This window comes from Parasteatoda tepidariorum, chromosome 4 (genome assembly GCF_043381705.1).
Source record: "Parasteatoda tepidariorum isolate YZ-2023 chromosome 4, CAS_Ptep_4.0, whole genome shotgun sequence".
Lineage (NCBI taxonomy): Eukaryota > Metazoa > Arthropoda > Arachnida > Araneae > Theridiidae > Parasteatoda > Parasteatoda tepidariorum.
Window position 1 is genome coordinate 43966430 of NC_092207.1, and position 21564 is coordinate 43987993.

Here is a 21564-nt window from a genome sequence, read left to right on the forward strand (position 1 = left end):
TCATAGACTACAATTTTGAGATCTCTTGCTCTTCCTATATTACCTGACCTGCACTGCTTTGTTGTATCTTTACAGTGATGACGTAGGCAGTCTCTTTCAAAAACATGCTTTTTCAAAGAAAAAAAATATTATTTTGCCGCAATTAGCGTATGATTCTTCATGCAATGTGATAAATTTCTAACCTTCGTTAATTTCTGATTTAACTGCCTTTTATTTCTGAAAGATTTAAGTCTTTCTAGAAATATGAAGGAAAAAAATTTCATAAACATTTATTTATTCCAAATTATTCGTATTTCATTTATTTATACCAAATTTTTCGTTCATAATTTTATATTTTTCCATCTATTGTTTGAGGTGAAGATACGATTTTACGCCAGTAAAAAAATTTAAATTCAATTTTCACATTTATATCATTCTAGCCAATGCAATTAAAAACAACAGGATCATTAAAAAAAACTAAATAATGTATTTTAAACTAAATGGCGATAAAAAATTATAATTTAGCGAGAGGGAGAGAAACTCTCTTTAGTACACTAGCAATCTGCGTCGTAAAATTTAAAGATAACATTTAAAGGATTACAAATAAAGTATTGCAATGATAAGGTTCATAACTACAATAATCAACGTACAATCGTTAATGGTAATAATTTCGTTTTGATAATAGTTCTAAACTGATAACGTAACAATATAACAGGATGTTCTGTAAAGACTGGTCGCTTTACATGTTTTAGAACCCTTGCTATAAATCAAAGCAAAAAGTATAAGTATTTCAGATAAAAAGTTACTATTTAAACGAAGAAGAAACAAAGCTCCATCGAAATCTTATGAATCCAGTGAGGAAGGAGAGATGAGAATATCAAAATCAGTTCTATGGCCTGGTAGTGAAACTTGGAGGTGTTATTAATGTTCACATTTCAACTAATTTCCATAAATTCTTCAGCAATAAATGTGAATTTGATAATTTCAGTCCTAGTAATTCCTTAGATTTAGATTAGATTTTTTCACTCACTTAAATATAAATTTGCATTCTCTAATGTTCATACTTTTTGACATTTTCAGAAGGAATTCTAAAAATAATTATTAAATAAACTGAACATAACAGAACACTGTATAATTTTGGAACCTTCCAAAAAATGTCAAAAGCATCCTGCTGATAGGGTTTGAAAATTAATAATAAAGTGTGTCACAAACGTTGCGAAATTCTGACCAGTCATTATAGTGAAGTTGAAAGGTTAAGGATGGACGAAAGGAAATTTAAAACTAAGGTTTTTCAGAAATTAATTTCGTTCTTTTCCCAACGGAGGACTTAATTGTATTGTTTGTCAGATAACTTCATACTTAAACCACATAATCATTATATATTTTGATAGCTGGTAGAGCAAGGTTTGCTTGTTTAAAAGTTCGCTTGATTTTATGCAGTTGTGTTTGGTTGGAACCTTGCTAAAAGTTGAATTTTCGGCATATTTTACTTTTGTGCTATCGAAAAGGTAAAAAATGCTGTACTCGTTTAAAATTAGCCGGCGTGTCTGGAAAAGATGTATTGGCAGATGCTAGCGTCCAAACTGGATTGCAAAATTTGGATCCCGCAAAATTTTGATTTAGATGAGCGATGATGCGTCACGCCAGTTTAATGAAGCTAATGAAGACGGAATAAAGGCAAATAATTGATGCAAACCGTTAAACTCGTGAGATCGCTGATACATTAAATTTATCGAATTCGACGGTACATGATCATGTGAAAAGTCTAAGGTTTTATCTTAAAGTTCCAAGTATGGATTTCTCATGCACTTACGGAAAGAAATTTGTGCCGTCACGTTGACATCTGTGATTTGCTTCTCAAAAAAAATTAATAATAATAATAACTTTTCAAAGATATTGTCACTGGAGAGGAGAAATGGATTGTTTACGTCAATGTTTCCGTCTCTACAAAACTCTTTAGACGGCAAAACTTTTACTTTAAATATGGTCAAAAATCACGGAATCTGTTTTTTGCCAACAAAAAATCAAACATTTTATGAGCGTAGAATCATGCTACTACGAGAAAGATGACACAAGGTACTACACCAGAATGGACAATATATAATTCAATAAAATATTTATTCACTGAATTACTTGCGTTAAAAATGTTAAGTTACTTTATATAAAAAAAGAGTTTCCTGATAAATTTGAATTTAAAATAATAGTGAATAATATAAAAAATCAATATTTAAAACAATTTCCAAATTTCAACTTTTACTTTTATGTAAATAGAACATGGAAACAGAAAGACGTTAGTTTATCAGAGTGCTTGTATCTTGAATGCGGTTGTTTTGAATTAAATTGTTATTGTTGTTGTTTATTGCCAAATAAATTACTTAATATTAAAGCCGTTTCGGCGAAAATGTTCGAGAAATTTCTAAGAGATATGCCCACAACATAATACCATGTTAGAAACGTGCCAAAGCTAAGAAGTAAAGAAATATTTGTTTAAGAAACGAAGAGCCCTTCATGAGATAACAAGTAGCAAGCAATAGAGTGCTAAGAAAAATTGGTGCGCAAAAAACTGTCGAAGAAACTGATAAGAAAAGATGTAATTGTTAAGATTAAGTTTAGTCGTCATGAAGAAGATTAAAAACTCGGTGTATAAATTTATTTGCTCTTCGCATAATTTTTAAAGTTGTATGGATAGGATTGAATACTCTAATGCAAATATGTACTAAAAAAATCTTCACTTTTTTTCTAAATTTATAAATCAAAATTATGTCGCTAAACTGAACTAAGAAGAAACTTAACTTTACTTAAAGAAGAAACTTAAATAATTTAGCTTTGGTTAGTGTTTTGCTTGTTTAATCCGATTTGTCCTGTAATTTTGAAGTTTTTTTCCTAAAAGATCTTCTAGAGTTAGAATTGTCAATTCTAAAAAATGTAATAAAATATGTAAAAGTTAAATTTTGCAGTAATTTTAAAGCTTTTTTTTATCAAAATGTTAACTTAAGTAAATATAGTCCAAATTTTATTTTTTTTAAAAATTAGGTAAATAAAAAAAATGAGATAAGTAAAATGGAAGAGATATTTAACAGAAACAACAATGTCAGTAAACTGTGCAGAGAAAAATAATTTCAAACAACTTATCTTTTGAAAAAATTTTCAACTTTTTTTAAAAATAAATTTCTGTTATAGTTTAAACCCTTATCCAAAAATTATAGTAAAATAAAACCAAATTAAAAAAAAAACTCTTTAATTGGTACGTCCAAGCGCAACTATGCTCTTTTGTTTTTTGAAGATGATGCCACATATGGCCTTCTTTACCACATGCAGAGGACATATCATCCGGGGAAATCTCTGATAGTGGCCTCACTATATTTTAATAATTCAATGTTTTTCATCCAATATTACATTGAACCAACTATTGTCTATTCACTACAAATTTGAAAAAGTTTTTTTACTGTTAGATTCTCCGAGCTCCAATCCGAACAATTAGCTAGCTCACTGGAGAACACCTTTTCGGATGAAATACTCGAGTGCCAGGAGTTACACGTACTTTTTGAACAGAAGAAGAAAATTGTAAATACCGAGTGGACGTCTATAGCCATTGTAGCATATATTATGACGAGCTGTCTGATTTTCTTTCTCAGAAGGTACTCAACTACTTCTGAAAATTGTTCTGGGCTGCCATACAATTCTATTAAACTCTATATAAAATCTCTAACAATAATGGTGACCTTTTCTTGGCTATGAGAATGTATAAATAAGAATTGGAGTAGTCAGAGATAAAAGCAATACCAGACAAGTCTCGCCAAAATTTAGCAGCCTTTTTTTGACTCCTAACAGGCCATGACTGTATGGGAAAACAATTGTATCGCTTACGTATATATGACCACCTGATTGTCGTCTATGAAACTCTAATAAAGAGCTTATAAACCGAAAGCATCTTCATATCTATGAAATTACAAAATATTGGCGTGCGAGAGAGTTTCTGAGACGATGATTTCAATCTTTCTTCGTGTGTTTAGATGTTTATTATTCTTTCCTTATTGTATTTGTTTGATTTCTCTGCTACTGGAAAATAAAAAAATTCTTTTTCATCCCACTGTATCGTTCCATCCCACCATAATTTCGTTCAGAATTAAAGAATTGCGATTAGAGTTTGGTAGTTTTTATTGATCAAATTAATGAACTCTGAGAAAAAAATCAAAAGAGTTCAAGTTTCTTTGGTCTGTAAACGAAAATGTTTATTCTTTCAAGCATTTCGTAGCTTATTCCAATTACAGCAACAAGTTTAGAAGTAAATTAATAATTCAATTTTTTGTATTATTGAGCTTTTATTTCTGATCTATTTGTGAGACTCAATAATTGACTCTAAAGCGTTAAAAGTTAAGCAATACTAGTAAACACATTGAACTAAAGTTGCGTAATATGAACATGGTTGAGCCACCGTTTCCCCCTCGAAGTCAACGATGATTTTCTGCTGGTATGAGTACAAGCGAATAAGAAAGAAGTGTTGAATTGAAATAGGATCAATTAAAATTAGTTTTGTATCTTGTACAAATTATCTAAACAAATGTTTATAATTATGCCGATATGCCTGTGTAGGGGTCAGGGAACTGGACCAGCATCAGAAAGGTTCTCGGTTCGAATCCCGGGCAAAGCATGGATGTTCTTTCATTCTCTGTACGATCTGTCCTTACTGTGTGAGCAGCTTTGGCCCACCTAATATGGTGTCCCTGAAAGAGTGGCCAACAAATCTGTTCTTCAGATGACTGTATAACTTAGATCATTCTCCAGGTGGTCATTGGAAAAAAATATTTTCTAATTATTTTAACAGGAGTCGCGATGGATCAGGGGATAGAGCTTTCACCTTCCAACGATGTAAACCCGGTTCGAATCCCATCATTGACTGGAAATTACGAATTCTACATCCGGTTTGCACCGACCACGTTGCTAGAGTAAAATATCCTCAGTGGTAGACGGATCATGGGTTACAGTCTCCTTGCCATCATGCAAACCGTGGAAGATTTCGTGGTTTTCCTCTCGATAAAATGCAAATGTGGGTCAGTTCCATCAAAAAGTCCTCCATGGAGGCAAATACACTCTATAACAAAAAAATCGACGCACCAAGAACGCACTAAGACGCGCAAAATCGACGCTCGATCAGGCTGGAATGATGCCGACTGGGGACGTATAGTCTTTAGCGACGAATCCCGCTTCCAACTGTGTCCTGACGATCATCGAAGACGTGTGTGGAGAATCACAGGGCAGAGGGAGGATCCTGCCTTCACTATTGCACGCCACATCGGCCCTCAACAAGGCATTATGGTCTGGGGTGCCATTTCCTTTGACAGCCGGACCCCTTTGGTCGTCATTAGAGGTACACTTACTGCACAGCGGTACGTCGACGAAATCCTAAGACATGTTTTGCTACCGTTCCTTTTGCAGCTCCCTGGGCAGGCTTTTCAGCAAGACAATGCCAGACCACATACGGCACGTGTCGCTATGAACTGTCTGCAAGCTTGTCAAACTCTTCCTTGGCCTGCCAGATCACCAGATCTCTCTCCCATCGAGCATGTCTGGGATATGATGGGAAGGCGATTGCGTATGGCACGGAAGGTTGATGAACTCGTTCGACAATTGGATCGAATTTGGCAGGAAATACCGCAGAGACCATCCGGGAGCTTTATCGGTCTATGCCACACCGTGTGGCAGCTTGTATCCAGGCTAGAGGCGGGTCAACATCTTATTGAACTTGTTACTGTAACTCTGCAATAAATTATTCAATTGTTCTGAAATTTTAATCATTTACTATTCTGTACATAGTCTTCCTATCCACCAATTTTCGCTTCAATCGGACAACTCCTTCTTGGTGCGTCGATTTTTTTGTTATAGAGTGTATTTCCCAATACTTGATTCACGAGTTCCTTTTCTTCTGGATTGAGTTCAAAATTACAAGGTTACGGAGTTGAACTAAGTAGTCGTAAATTTAAAAAATTGGTCCGCTATTCAACGACTGTTGTAAAATAAAATAAAATTATTTGAACACAGAATTTTAAAACTGCTTACGTTAAATAAATTTCAGATAAAGAAAATAATATAAAGTTCATATAATGCAAAATTAAAAAAATATTCTTTATATGAAATTTCACTCGAATGAATACATGATTCAATTTCTAATTATTAATCTCAATAGAAAGTAGAATAATTTTTTAAAGGAAAAAGCATAAGAAATATTAAAAATTAGTTTTCAAGAAATTTTTTTACGTGCATTCATTTAACGAGTTACTACTCTAATTTACATAAATTTTTAACCTAATATCTACTTAATCTAGTAAACGATGTATATTTACTAGATAATATAAATATGAAAGTCATTTAGTCACTGTGGAGTATTTCCCTCTCGTTGAATTTACCAGAGAACTGAAGTAATCAGTACTACTTAATAAACTTGAATACAAAATTACTTTTAGCCCCATGTCTAATTTTGTCAGACTTTAATTAAGTGCTTTTATGCTATTTTCACTTATAAACACTGAGGGCGTTCAGTGACTTCAAGGGAAAAATTTGCGGAAAAGGGACAAAACAAATTACACATACATTGGCAGGTTCGTGTGTTCTTCACAAAATATGGCTTGCAATTTTGTCTTTTGGCTTAAAACTTTTTTTGTGATACATTTTTGAAATTTGTGTTTTTCAAGGTAATCGGAAAACTAAGTTCATTGAATGTGCTTCCGCAGAAAGGTTCAAGTTCAGGTCGAAGTCTGTTTAAAATCATCATGTAGGCTTAATCAAATAGTATGTAGTAATTCATGCTATTTCTCTTCATGAGTTTTCAGCCCTGCAATGGACTGATCTCAAAGATACGTTTCCCAGACACCAAAGTCAAGCATCACTGGCTGCGGTCAATGAGCTGGTTGGAAACCATTTGGATCAACTTGCGTAGGGACTAAGGAGGCCGGGTATCGGTCCTAGTAAAACTGTTCTACTATTACGTTTTCGACTTCTCACGTACGTCGTCGAGCCACCAGAGTGGGCGAGCCATCCAGTCTGCTGAGGATCAAAATTGTATTGCCTCACGCCTTCGGATCATCCTCAGGGATGATTCACCAAAAGTCGCCATAGCCCATTCTGCAGCTTTAGTGTGACGTACATACAGTACTACTATTATTACTACTCAAGAGTTTACAAGTATATTTTTGTACATAGATCAAATAAACTGTGATGGCATGTCTTCGGATCATCCTCAGGAATGTTTCCCAGACCATCGCCCAATAGCTCATTGTACAGCTCTAGTGAGACACAAATAAAGTACACGCCTAGATCAAAGTTTGCAGATTTATATTCTGCAGTATGAATAACAAATCGATGAAGTTTATTTTGTCAGAAAACTTTTATTTTAGCTCTTTGAAACGCTCGAAAAAGAAAAGGTAGCGAGTTCGATTTTCTCGACATCTTTAACTGTAATCTGAAGAATCTCTTTCCGATATCCTTTTGCCATTTATGTAATCTTTGTTCATTTTTTTTAAAGTTTGAATTGGTCACACAAGTGAACAAATGTAAGTATAAAGGGGATCTGCTGTGACAGAGGGGTATTATCATTCCTCCAAACGCTCTGAAGCTGGGATGCAGTGAGCTCGATTTCTGTCCGCAACCATGAATATATTCTTGTGCCGTCGTTCTATAACTTTAAATATCTATTCTTCAACTGAAGAAACTCTTATAAACCCTTCTAGGCTTAAATCTTAATTACAAATAAAAAAAAATTATATGAATAAAGATCAAATTTTTTCGTAACAGAAAACATTAAATCTGCAAAACTATTCGTAAATCAATGTTGTTCCATTACAAATTATTCGATTCAGAAACTATTAATTATAAACATAACATCTCCAAAAATAGCTGATTTCGATAGTGTATTAAACAAATGTTTAGTAAAATCGAAAGCTTTTGAATTTTTTATTTAAATGCTCTAAATCACTTAACAAACCTTTTTTTTTTAATAAAAACTATTGTTTCTGCCCCAAACTGAACAGGAAACATCATATGATAATCGCTCCATTTAAAATTAAATTATTAGATAAAAATAAGCTTTAAATATTGGGAAAAATAGGTCATAAAATTTGAATATAAATTTCAAAACTAAAAAAAAAATCAAAAATACGTTAAAAATGCATTTGTTTAAAAAAATATTGGAAAAAAACTATTTTAGCAAAATCTAGTCAACAAATACAACTTTTTAGAAAACAAAGACAACCTGATCTAATTCACGTAAATCGTTTTCAGAAAACAACAACAGAATTTTCCGAAAAATCTGTAATTTTGATAAGAAAACTGTATTTATCACTTCGTAAGCGATAATTCGCCAACTAGAGAGCACTCTTTCAGAACCAGTCGAAAAAGTTGGACGTGATAAAGAAAATCATCATTTAGTTCCGTATCGCCACGGCAAAGTTCAATGCGAAAAATCATTTCTCTAATCTGTGATCGTTCGTTAACTATTACTATAAAGGGATAAGTGAGAAAAAATAACTTTCCTTTTAATAACAGAATGGGAGAGAGAAAGCATGCTGTCAATCATGATACCAAAGAATACGGAACTTTTAACAACAAAGTAGGAAACTATGAAGAAAAAAGTGAAAAAGCGAAAATATTTGACTCGGAGCTTTACACCACGGGGTAAGTCTTCACAATAATTCTAGTGAATATTTAATTAAAAAAATTTTAATTGTGAATAAATAACTAATTTAATTCTTATATATAATAAAGGCCATTCGTACAGTTTCTCAGTCAATACTTAAAATCGTTTTCTGCTTGCCTAATTTTTATTGTAAAATTCGTTTTTGCGCAAAATTTCTGATACAAAATCTGATTTTACAAAATCTGATTTCTGATTTTATTAAATTATGAAAATTAAAAAAAAAATATCGACATATTTAAATCAAAATCTGAAAGCTCTACAAAAATATTAATTTTAATTGATTTTCCATAATAAAGCAACAACAAAAAATTCTTTTTATTGAAATTGATGCATGGAAAATATGTATAGCAGGTAAAATAATAAATAGATCTGAAGTAAGAAACTCCAAATTGATTTTTAATCATTATTTAATTGAAAATTTAAAAAACAAATAAGCTTTTTATAAAGTAAAAATAATAACATTTTTTCCAAAAATTACTGAATTTTTTATGATATTATAAAAAAAAAGTATGTATTAAATTATATCATAGTAAATACTAAATAACTTGACCCTTTTATGGTAATATCACAAAATGCTTCTTATACAAAATTTGTGATAAAACCGTAGATTATTGTTAATAAAATATAAATTACGATAAGAAACTGGAATTAAAATTCATTTCTTGTGATAAATATGCTAATAATAAATATAAATATTTATTTTAGATTAAGGAAATATTTTTTCAAAAATAACTTTCTTAAGATTTCTGAAAAGAAGGAATTACTTTACATGTAAATAGGACAAGGAAATATAAAAACTGTAAATTTTTTTTATATCAAACTGATTTTATTTATTTTAGTTTAAGAAATATTCTATGAACCAGTAAAATGCATAGTAAAATAAAAATAAAAAATTCTTCAGTATGCTTTGAGAAAAATTGTTTTTTTTAAAAAATACTAGAATAAAATTTAAAATTTTGTGGTTGAAATCTATACAAAATTCTTTAAAAAAACTGAAAGAATGTATTTTGTTCATGTAACATAAAATTTTTTGAGCATATATGATATTAATATTTATATGTCCACGTACTTATTCCATAAATAAAATCTGTAATTAAAATCAATAATTAAAAACTATTAAATACTAACTACATTTTAGTACGAAGTAATTTGCAGCTATTTTTTTTAAAAACTCAATCTGAAATGTTCCAATAAATTTCGTTGATTTTTGATATGATGTGTTATTGTTAAGACTAAAACAACTGTTTAACCCTTTGCTTACTGCTTTTACAATAAGTGGACCAGCATGACTTCATCATGCCAAGCGCAGTAAGCAAAAGGTTAAAACTTATATATAATATAAATGTATCGAAATAAAATGTTCTAGAGAACTTCCAATTGAAACAACTTACACTATTTATTTAAGCGTTAAACTTAAATAGCCCAATTTTAAAGTTGTAACTTAATTCTCAATTTTACCCAAACGTAATTGATGGAAAGAATACATCGGAAAGAAACATAAAATGTATCATTTATGTGTATTTTGGACTCTATTTTTAAAGCATCAGCATTTGTTTTTTATTTCCATATTTGTTTGTTTTTCGCAACGCTTAATTACAATGTACACTTTTAAAAGGACTTGCGACAATAAAATTATAAGCCGCATTTTAAATTGCTCAAGAAAGCATTTTTGGTGGGAAACACCATGATTTGTGTGCAAACAAAAATATGTTTCGATATATATAAGTGAAATGTATCATTTATGTGTATTTTCGATTCTATTTTTAAAGCATGCATCAGCATCTCTTTTTCATTCCCATGGTTTTTTTTTTGCATCGTTTAATTACAGTATGCACTTTTAAAAGGACTTGTGACAAACAGTAAAATAAAATATTAGCACCAAGAAATATTGTTGAAAAACATTGGTTGATAATACGAATAAACTTTTAACAATTTCAATATAAAATTTGTTGTGGAATGTTATGAAGTCATTACAAATAAATTAAGAATTCTGGTATATTGAAATTAAATATTTAATTTCCAAAATATTATAAATTATTTGAGTACCTTAACTTCAAAAGTAATTATTAAGTAATTTTAACCAATGATATATATATATATATAAAAGTAAGGTATCTACTATGATTTTAGAAATAAAATGTAAGTGCTATGCGTTGTGACAATGCATCTGATAACAATTTATGTCTTAGTAACGGAAAATGCTCAGTTATCTCTTATAACAAATAATTCAGCTGAAAATTAAAATAATCTTGTATACACAACAGTTTAGCTCGTCATTTTAGTTTGTTTTACAAAACACCCTGATCATAGCGGCTCTGAAGGTCCACTTTTTTGAAAGGGATGAAAATAAAATACACAACCTCAACATCTTTTTAAATTTAACACGTAAGAAAAGAAATTCTTACGTATGTCTGCAAAATATTTACAAAAGGATTGATCGTTTTTCATTTATTTCTCGTTTTTAGCTTTTACGATTTGATATCGATGATGATTCATAAATATTTGTCTGAAATATTGAGGGTGAATTTTAGATAATTCTAATTATTGAGGGGAATATATGCCCACTGTTCCCCTTCGTGATATACAAAAAGGTTAGCTAAAAAACAAATTAAATTATTAATAAATAATAATAATCTTGGAATTAGGCAGTGCAAGAAATATGTGCGAGTGGCAATTTTGATTTCATTTTTAAACAAAACCGTAGAACGTTTTTAAACAAAAACAAGATAATTGAAGTACATTTTAAGTAATTTTGGAATATAGCTCAGCTATATAGCCGTATAAAAATTATCGATTGAAAAATTATACATTTTATCTACTAAAATAAAACGTTTTAAAAAATTAAATAGCCCAGGCTAAAATCAACTGATCAAAAAAAAATAGACCCCTGTTGTAGAGAAATTATGGTTTGTAATCCTTTTATGGTCTGGTTAACCATGCAAGATTTCGTGATTTTTCTTCCCGTGTGCGCATCAATTTCACTCGAAAAAACTCTTAATAGGTGTTTCAAACAGCCCTAGAAGTTTCTATGTAATGTGCTATAGGACTACAGGATGTAGAACATTAAAAGCAACACATCCGCTATATGGATCATCTGATTTTTCATTAGGATTATGTATAATATGAAAACTATAAAGTGAGCAGTATTCATAGATTTGTATTACTTAACTTTTTTTCCTGTTTGATAATGTTGATAGTGCATTACATCTTTTGAAAGACAGTACGCTTTCAAGTTTGTGAATAGTTGCTCTTTTTTCATTCACTTGTAGATAAAAGGAATTTTAAACAAAATAGCTTCTAATTTAAATGACAAAAAAAATTATTTAGCTTTAAAGTAAGATGTACAAATACATAATTATAAAAAAAAACTTAATTTTAACTGAAATAACAATAGTTTTTATCAGTGTTTTTTTCTTCAATTTTTCATTTATTATTATAGCATTTTCCGGTTTGAACGTTTGGAATTCAACAATAGTCGTATCTTTCCGTTTTTAACACCTGCATGTCAATACCATTCAAGTCTGATTCTCCAGCTTTTATGACTCGTTATATTATGCAATCAGTACAAAGAACAATAAAGTATAAAAATGTCTCCGTGAAACAGCTTTTTCAAAACATTGCTCCCTCATTTCAAAACAATTATTCAACGTAACCTCTGAAAAACTTATCTTCACACTTATGGAAATTTTATTATATTTAAGATGTATAATTTTTTATTGTTTATTATTTACCTGATTTATTATTTAACTGAAGACTAGATAAGGGAACTCATGGATTAAGTATTGGAGTAAATTAGCCTTCGTGGAGGGCTTTTTTATTGGATTTAACGACCACTGGCGTTACATGAAGAGGACAAGCGNTGTCATTATTGATTATCTTAAAATAAGTTATTTCTAAAAATATTTTTTTCTTCTGTCAGAAAGCTTTTTCTTCGAAATGGTTTAATATAAAATGTATCTAATTTGTTATTATTGCATCAAAAGATGATGGAATAATATTAAAGAAAGCATGGAGATGGCATAATGAAATAATAGAAAGAATTTTAAATAACCCTTAAATGCGATTTTGTCAAGTAATTATATCTATTGTCAAGGTTAAATGCTTGTGTTTCATAGCTCCACACACGAGTTGTGAACATAATTTTTTCCAGGGCTTCGTACGTGCTCTTAATAAGATTATATTTTCATTTGAAGACATTTATTACTTTTCTTAACAACCCTCGATCATAACTATAATTACATCAGTATGCTGTTAAAGTAGCACTATATATACGTATAATGAAGTCAGTAGTCACGACCCTATAATTTATATATTTTTAAAACAAATTTAAAAATGACTTATATACATATTGAACAAGAATTTAAACAAGTATGAGCACATTATATGTGGCAAACTATCAATGAAAAAAAGTAAAATTATTATCGTTTTTTTTTAATTATTTATAACCAGCGTTGAACGGTCGACCTAATTCTGGGTTCACGATTATCAGTGTTGAACACCATATCCTTCTAATTTTAAACCCAACCTGAAGACTAAACAAGAGAACTCATGGATTAAGTATTGGGGCAAATTAACCTTCGTGGAGGGCTTTTTTGATGGGTTTAACCACCATTGGCGTTACATGAAGAGGAAAACCACGAAACCTTCCAACGGTTAGCCAGTCGACATGGGGATTCTAATCCATGATCCATCTACCGTTGAGGATACATTATCGAAATTCAACTTATTAAAAATGAGGAAAACGAAACATGAAACACCAAAACCAGCTTGATTGCGGGAATAACCTTGAGGTATTTCTAAGAAACGCCTTTTAGTTCCTCGATGTGTTTTTTCCCATAACCCCATCGGTCAAATATTTCTAATACTGAATTTCTTAGATTCGTCAGATTTCAATAGTGTGTTTTTTCCTCTCTTAAATATGTATTTTGAACCCTTAAATACCTACAGTTTTTTTTTTTCATTTTATATTTGACAAGGATTCTAAACAGAAATATAAATTGCGGTCTTTACAGAAGCTCTGTACATAAAAGGAAAACAGAAAACAAAAAAATCTTCTACAGAAAAAATATGCATAGATATATGTAAAACACTTCGCTACTAATCATCTAATAGCAAATATTGGATTTGCCGTCATTCAATAAATTTCCTTACAAACTGAAGAATTTCTATTAAAGAGTGTTCATCAAGCAATGGAAATGGCTCTACTTTAAATTGGATTGCACAACTAATGCGGGATTATGAAGCTGTTCGTGTAAAAGAAGTTCCTCATCTGCGGGTTTTAAATGGGAGCATTTATAGAGAGGCTGCATATTTCAGTGGCATTCATGTGGAAAATATGAGGTAGATGTAATAACTGGAATAGTTTTGGGAGAATTATACTAGTCATTTTTTTCCATTATTTTTAGAACAGAAACTGTGGGTACTCTTTGAAGGGATGATATATCAAATTAATGCGCATACAAAGCACATTTCTCACAATTTAATTATTCATCATTTTTTTTGAAAAAATGAGCGAAAATTGATCTAAATTTGACTAAACTTCAATTACATTTTGTATTCATGTGGTAAAGAAATCAAAATGTGGTATAAACTAAATCTGATGATGGAAACAGATGTGGGTAAGGGAGAACACTAGGGTGCCTCAGTTTAGTGTGACTTGCGGGCACCTGAAAAATTAAAAAATAATCACTTGAAGTGGACTGGAAAAAAAATCTCGATCAAATTACGGTAAAAATTCTCAGGGTACCGGCAATTTTTACTGTAAAATCCATTTTTTTCGGAAGATTACGGAACCAAGTATCTCATATACCATAATTTTTACAGTAACAATTGCATTGAATTTTGAGTACAAACTCATTGAATCGTCTTATTAAATAAATAGTGCTGTAAAAATTGCGATTTAATATTTTAGGTTAAAATGGATTTTACGCATGACGACTAATATTTTAACAGTGTATTTATACTGAAATTATCCCATTCATGCTCAGCGCATTTTTAAAAGACCGTTTTTTTTTTCATAAAAGAAAAAAGTAGCAGCACAAGTGTTTCATTATTAATTTTGAATTATATAGATTTTCAGAATTCCGTTTCATTTAGTTTCATAATTTAAAATACCGAGTATTAACTAAATATTAGTTTTTCCGATTTTAGGTTTTTAAATATTTCAAGGTTTTTAGGAAAAAAGGAGAAACCTTTAAAACCCGGTTTCGTCGGACTTTCCTCTGATTAGTGACAGTGACTTTGGAGCAATATTATCTGTAGTAGCTTCAATAATAATAGTAATAAATTCAACAAAAACTGAAATATATCCAAATATAATAATGTTTGCAATGTTTGCTGCGTAGAACTTGGGTTCATATAAAATGATCCAGCCAAAAGTTAAAAAAATAATAAAGTTTTGTATGTTGTACCGAAAACATAACTAAACCACATACCTATCAAATATTGAACCGAATCACCTGTTTCATAAGTAATGATTATTTTTTAATTAAAATTTTATTTTCAAGTCATACTGGCACTTATTGGTTATAAACTGTCATGTTTCATGACTGTCATTAGCTGAATTCGTAACAGTTCAGAAAATGTAGCACTGTATTTCATATTATAATAGTAAACACTTGTTTTGGATAAGTTATTCTCTAATTATTCGTTTAGTCATTTTGCTAAAGTTTTCTAGCTCGATACGAATCAACCTGGGTTGATTTAGGAAGCTGGCTGTACAAATTAGGCATCTGGTCTCCAAAATCATACACTTGCGGAACTTATATATAAAAAAATAAAAAAAATAGTGCGTGGAGTCCTCCGCGAGGAAGAAGTTAAACTTCGCAACCTGCGACGTTAATTGTAGAAGAATCAGCAGTCGTAGAAGGATCACTAGTTCTATTCAACGACTCTTTTTCCTGATCCGCTCGCTTCCGTGCTCTGCAATCACGGTGATATTGTGCATTTTTCCCTCGTGAACCTCTTAAACCAGTGGAAGTGCTTGTGGTTGCCTCATCATCTCGCCCTCGAAAATGTATTTGTATTAATAATGTATGTGAATGCGTCATAATGTAATTTCAGAAGAGAAAACCTAACAATCAATTGATCTTCACAAGAGACGTACCTTGACAATGCCTTAAATCCGTCGCATTGTCCGTGGGATTGTTTTCACTCATTTTTTACAATTGCTATCCACTAAATTTCCACTGCTATCCACTGCTATCCACTAATTGCTAAAAAAATACTACCCTATTAAATTATATGCGTATCAAAACAAACTAAAAAAGTATTTATAGAAAAACAATACTTTTATGACTTTTATTATTTTTATGCTAGTGAGATCCAAAACAATATGGAAATGAATGAAGGAAAACTGGATCCTACCACGTGATTTCCCGGCCAATAAAAATGTAGCGTCAAACGTTTAACGCAACCTTGTTGGAAGTCGCATAAGAAGTATAACTTCAAAAATTATTTTCAGTACTTACTGCAAAAATTTTATAACCAAAAATAAGAGTAACTGAACAACTATATTTTACTATTAAAACATTTCACGTGTCAGTAATTTGAGACTGATAGAAATTAAAATGTGAAAAGTGGCATGATTTAGGCAACACTTTCTAATGTTTGTAAATGCTTATCACGCGTATTGTCATATCTCAAACCGGAAAAATTAAGACGGAAGCTGTCCCTATGTTTCGTAATTGCCTGTGATGCATTTGTATCAGAGAAAGAAAGATGAAAATATAATGAAAGCTGTAAATTGTCCGAGTTTTATCTTTTTTTAGTTTTTGTGACTGATAAAATTTTTCAGATAAAAAAAGATGCAATTGGTTGATATCTCTATTGTTTCCAAATTAATATCTTAACGATCTCAGAAATAACAGTTTATTATTTTGTTCATATTTTTTCTAGAACTTAGAACAAAGTAATACTAATGAACCATTTCACGTTTTTGTCCCGCGCGTGGTAGATGAAATCAATTAATATATTACTCAAAAAGTATTTTTTTAAATAAAAAAATAAATACATAAAATGTCTTAGTGTTAAATGTGAATACAAATAATTTATTTGAATCAAAATCATAAAAAAATTCCATGTAAAATTATGATTTCTGACTGTCCCTCTGCTGTGGAAAATCCTTAATAAATTATCGAAACTTGTTTGATATGTACACAAAATTAATAATTTCATAATACTTTCGACTATGAGTGATGTAATGAAAAAATTCTCTTTTGTGTTAATTATTACGTGTTAATAATTTTAGAAATCAGATAGTAAAAAACTATCTTAATCTAATTAGGCACACTATACATTGACAATATGTACTAAGGTTAAAAAATTTCGAATCTGAAAATTGTCTAGAGTTTGGAACATAATATCATTCAGTGACCGCGGCAAACCAAACCTTCAAGCCTTATTTAAACTACGATAAATAATGTCACGCCCCCATAGAATAATTCACATCAGTATTGTTTATAATCTTACTAGAAGAAGAGTCAACAATCAAATACTACAGATTCGATTGATAAGAATGATAGAAAAGTTTAATAAAAAAGAACGTGAAAATCCCTTAGTTTATATTATGAAAAAGCTGTAAAATTGTGAGCTAGTTAACAAGGGGAAAAATCAGCTTGGTTCATTAACTATCATGTCTTAGTTTCATGTCTTCTTCATACTTCCATCCTCATTTATTTGTCCAAAGCGCAATTCTGTTTCTTTTTTATGTATTAAAGATACAGTAAAAATATTTATATATGAAAACAAAACGAAAATTTCATCACAGCATATTGAGTCACTCTTTTATAGTCGATAAGTGTTATAAATGTCTAGTAGCAGACAATAAACAAATAATAATCGTGATTATTTCTCTTATGCATTGTATATTTTCGTGTTATTTGAATGATTGAAATGAAGTTGAATTTAGTGATGAAAAGTGTTGTTTGGCTAACCATAAGCAAATGATGGAGGCTGTTACTGTAGTTTTGGTTATGATTAAAGGTTAGTTATACCTAAATATAGTCAAACATCTTGGGTTTCTGAATGTAATTGTTACTTCTAAATTTGTCGCACTCTTAATAAAACTATAATTTCGCAAAAATATCTTTTGAAAGTTTTTGTAAAGCATTTTGCACAAAATGCGATAACTCATTTACGCAAAGAAGATTTCAAGCAGGAAATAATTTTTTATAAATAAATTGTTTATTTATTTGTTTGTTTATTTATATTTTTGTTTTACTCACGTCAATAATGAAATAAATTTTTTGTTATAAATCATACGGATTTTTTATAATTTAATAATTCTTTTTTCAAACACCAAAATTTTAAATAAATCTATTAAACAGTTCTAGAACCAAACATCAAATTCTAAGTTACTTCACCAAATATTTTTAAAATCAATTTGCATTGTTAATATTTTTTTTATCAATCCTTTTATTTTATTTCATATTTTGTTAGTTTCACATCGAATGCTATGAAGTTTTTAAACATTCATAGAAGTGACTGGTATGTTTGTGCTAAAATGTATTATTTAAATGCTTAGTCTTATACTTTCAAAAGCATTTATTTCAAAATATTACATATCTTTCGTAAAATATGAGATCTACGAGTGGTTAAAATTGCAAAAAGGTAAATTGAAAACTATAAGTTGATATGATAAACTTTTTAACTTTTCCTTGAGTTACAAAGAAAAAAAATTACTAGCAAACAAATTAATTTGTTCTAAACCCAAAAAAGTCTTTAAAATATGGTACCTAATTCTCTGATCGAAGCTAAAGCATTCAGAATTCGGTCGTTCATCTTAACAAATGACCTCCAATTGATTTTAGAACTAAAGCAGTTAGAACCAGTTTCACTTGGAAACTACAAGTTATAATTTGCAATTTTCATTCTTTTAGTTCAGACGTGTTTCATGGGAAAATGACGTCAATCCTTTGAAACAAGTCACACTTTCTACCTGATTACTCATTATTCGATAGAAACTTTTATGAACAGAATATTAAGTTCCAGATGAATTCTTATAACTACTCTAAAAACGTATAAATGTACAAACTATTTGCTTATAAGCTTTTCGTCTTTTTATAGTAACAACTATTCCTCAATTACATGTCACTTACAAGTATATTTCTTTGTTTAGAAAGGACAGTCTTTTGTCGCAGTTGTTAATGTAGTAATTGGCTAAAATTTGAAGTTTTCAAAAATTTGCAACTTAATTAAAATCCACTAAATGCGTGCTCAATCTTGCAATCCAATGGAAAAGTCAAGCTAAACTGGTCAAATTGGTAATGAAGGAAGTATTTTTTCTTTTTCCGATTATAAAACGATCTAAATGGCATATTGATTATTTTTACTACACCTGAGTTTTGCCGAAATAATAAATGATTGCCAAGATAACTCGGGATAATCAGGGATATTATTTAGTATCAAAATCTGACGAATTGTCATCGAAGTAAGACTAAAGGTGTTTTAGTAAAGTCACTAGTTCATTTCTCACTCAGAGTTGAAATGATATTCGCAAGAAATGGAGAATATTTTTAACTTCAACCACTTAATTGGTTATCATAATATCTATTTTTCTCTAAATTAATCATATTCCGATTAAAACAGTAATTTGCAACTTCCTTATACGTAAGCATTTTATTTCGGTAATAGCATTTTTGACTAAAATCCATATCCATTCAGTTTGATTTAAAACTAATTGTGCAAATTTGAAGGTAGATCAGTCATAGAAAAAATCAAGTAGAAGCATAAAATAACTAAGTCTCTTAATTCAGTCTTATTCAGTTATCTTGGAGTGATAGTCTATACTTTTTATTATGATCATGACTTTAGATTATAACACATTTATAACCTGCTTATATTCTGTTCGAATTCAATTTTTTCTAAGATCAGGATTTTGTTAGTTTTTTTTGTTCTTCCTTTAACTAAAAGTTTTCGTTATTTACCAATTTCCGAATACAATTTTTTTATCGATGATATAACATCTCTAACATAGAATAAAATAAAAAATTTGTGTATAAAATCATATTGTAAAACACATTCTCTTTACAGCCGTTTCTTAACACGTCCTTCAATAAATACATTTAATTTACCTAACTTACATTTTAACTACAATAACTTACATGTTAAGTTTTATTGTTTCAAAAAACTACGATTTTTTTTATTAAGTACTTATTTGAAAACTAAGTAAATAAATTAAGAATATTTGACTTCGTTTATGGGTTTCCTAACAAGATTTCGCATGTGAGTTATGTTCTTTGAAACACAAACCTCCAGCAACACTAACTGACTCTTAATTTTTTTGTTTGTTTCTGTTTTCTCATATTTAGCTTATAACACCTTATTTTGAAACAGTTATTGCGGCTGTTCTATCTCATCCTATTCTATTAAGCAACGTCAATTACAAACGTCAATTATACCTAAACAATAAACATATCTTAACTGATAGTTTTAGATTGCACTATTGTTTTCGGAAGAATAGGTGTATCATATTAACGTAAGCTGATACCTAAATACGAACTTTACGCTCTTGCATAATTATTTAGAGTAAAAACTATCATGTTTTTTTTAGCCAGTTTTGAAGCTTCTGGTAAATTTACTATTTAAAGAAGTAAAAATTACAGAAAGCTTTATCTTGGGAAAGAGTTTCATTTCCGTAAATAAATTTATAAATTATTTTATAACTGATGAACATATAGTTTTTTTTCAGCTTTTAAAATCAAATTTTATTTCAATTATATAGTTATTAAATACAACATATACAGGGTGTCCTAAAAGACCGGGACCGGACAAATAGCATATGAAATACTCGTTTGATATCAAAAAGTAAAAAATTTTAAAAAAGCTATCTCTGTAGATAACAATATTGAACACTCAATCCTGACCATTGGGGGTTGATAATAAACAAAATTGAAAATTTGGATTCTCCAGAAAAAAGCACATCAATTAAACTAATCGATTTTTGTTCACAAACAGCATTGTCATAAATATGAAAATGGGGAATAAATTGTTTATAATGGGGATATCTCCAAAAATATACGTCAGAACGGTAACATGAATACGATAGATGTTGCAGAAAGCATCTCTATTGATACCAAAGTTGAACTCTTAACCCCATCTTGCTTTCCAGGAGAGGGACAGATGAGTATGATAGATGTTGCAGAAAGCATATCTATTGATACCAAATTTGAACTCTTAACCCCATCTTGCTTTCTAGAAGAGGGACAGATGCAATTTTAAAATATTAAATAGGAACTATTTTTTATTGTAGATTGCTTAGGAATTACTTATTTACACTTTTCTTCTAAAATATCCTATCGACTTGAATTTGGTTTTCAAACTATTCAGCTTTAGAAATAACGCAGGAAACAATACCCCATTTGTCTATCATAACTTATATATTTTTTCTTTTTTACATCATTTATCCCGTTCTCGCCAAAACCCGTTAGCGAGGTCATGCAACATTTTACCATTTACCTAGAAGAGGTTACCTTATAGTTTTTCCCTAGGTAGAACCTTTTTTTTCCTAGATGCTACATTGAAACTCTTATTTTATTTTCCCCATTTATCATCATTCACCTGAAAAAGTATGACAGTGTTTAATTTTGTCCTTTTTGGGTTACACACAAACTCTAATTTTCTAAATTTTCGAAGAATAAAAAGACTCAATATTCATTTTGCTCTTATTCTACTTAAACGTTTAAAGAAAGCTTGACAAACGCTGATAAATGATATTCGAAATTCAATTAAAAATTCAAAAGTCAAACTTTAAAAGTCATGTCATCTATGTATCATAGAAAGATAATTATTTTACCGTTTCATGTATTTTAATTGAACGGAAAAAAAATCTCATAGAATATTTATAAATAAAGCAGTTCTACATAGTTTTGGTTGCCATGAGCATAAAAATAATATGT

General features: G+C 30.0%; 2 protein-coding genes across 2 annotated transcripts in view; both read left to right on the top strand.

The window, feature by feature from the left end:
* The window catches only part of LOC107452939 (uncharacterized), a 60390-nt gene extending 56266 nt beyond the window's left edge, over positions 1 to 4124 (top strand). The window contains exon 10 of the mRNA XM_043049499.2: positions 3432 to 4124. Coding sequence (XP_042905433.1) covers positions 3432 to 3464 — 33 coding nt within the window. The 3' untranslated portion in view covers positions 3465 to 4124. The remainder of the gene's footprint in view (positions 1 to 3431) is intronic.
* A 4234-nt stretch (positions 4125 to 8358) lies between these two features.
* The window catches only part of LOC107452947 (prestin), a 48797-nt gene continuing 35591 nt past the window's right edge, over positions 8359 to 21564 (top strand). The window contains exon 1 of the mRNA XM_043049494.2: positions 8359 to 8646. Within this exon, the coding sequence (XP_042905428.2) occupies positions 8519 to 8646 (128 nt within the window). The 5' untranslated portion in view covers positions 8359 to 8518. The remainder of the gene's footprint in view (positions 8647 to 21564) is intronic.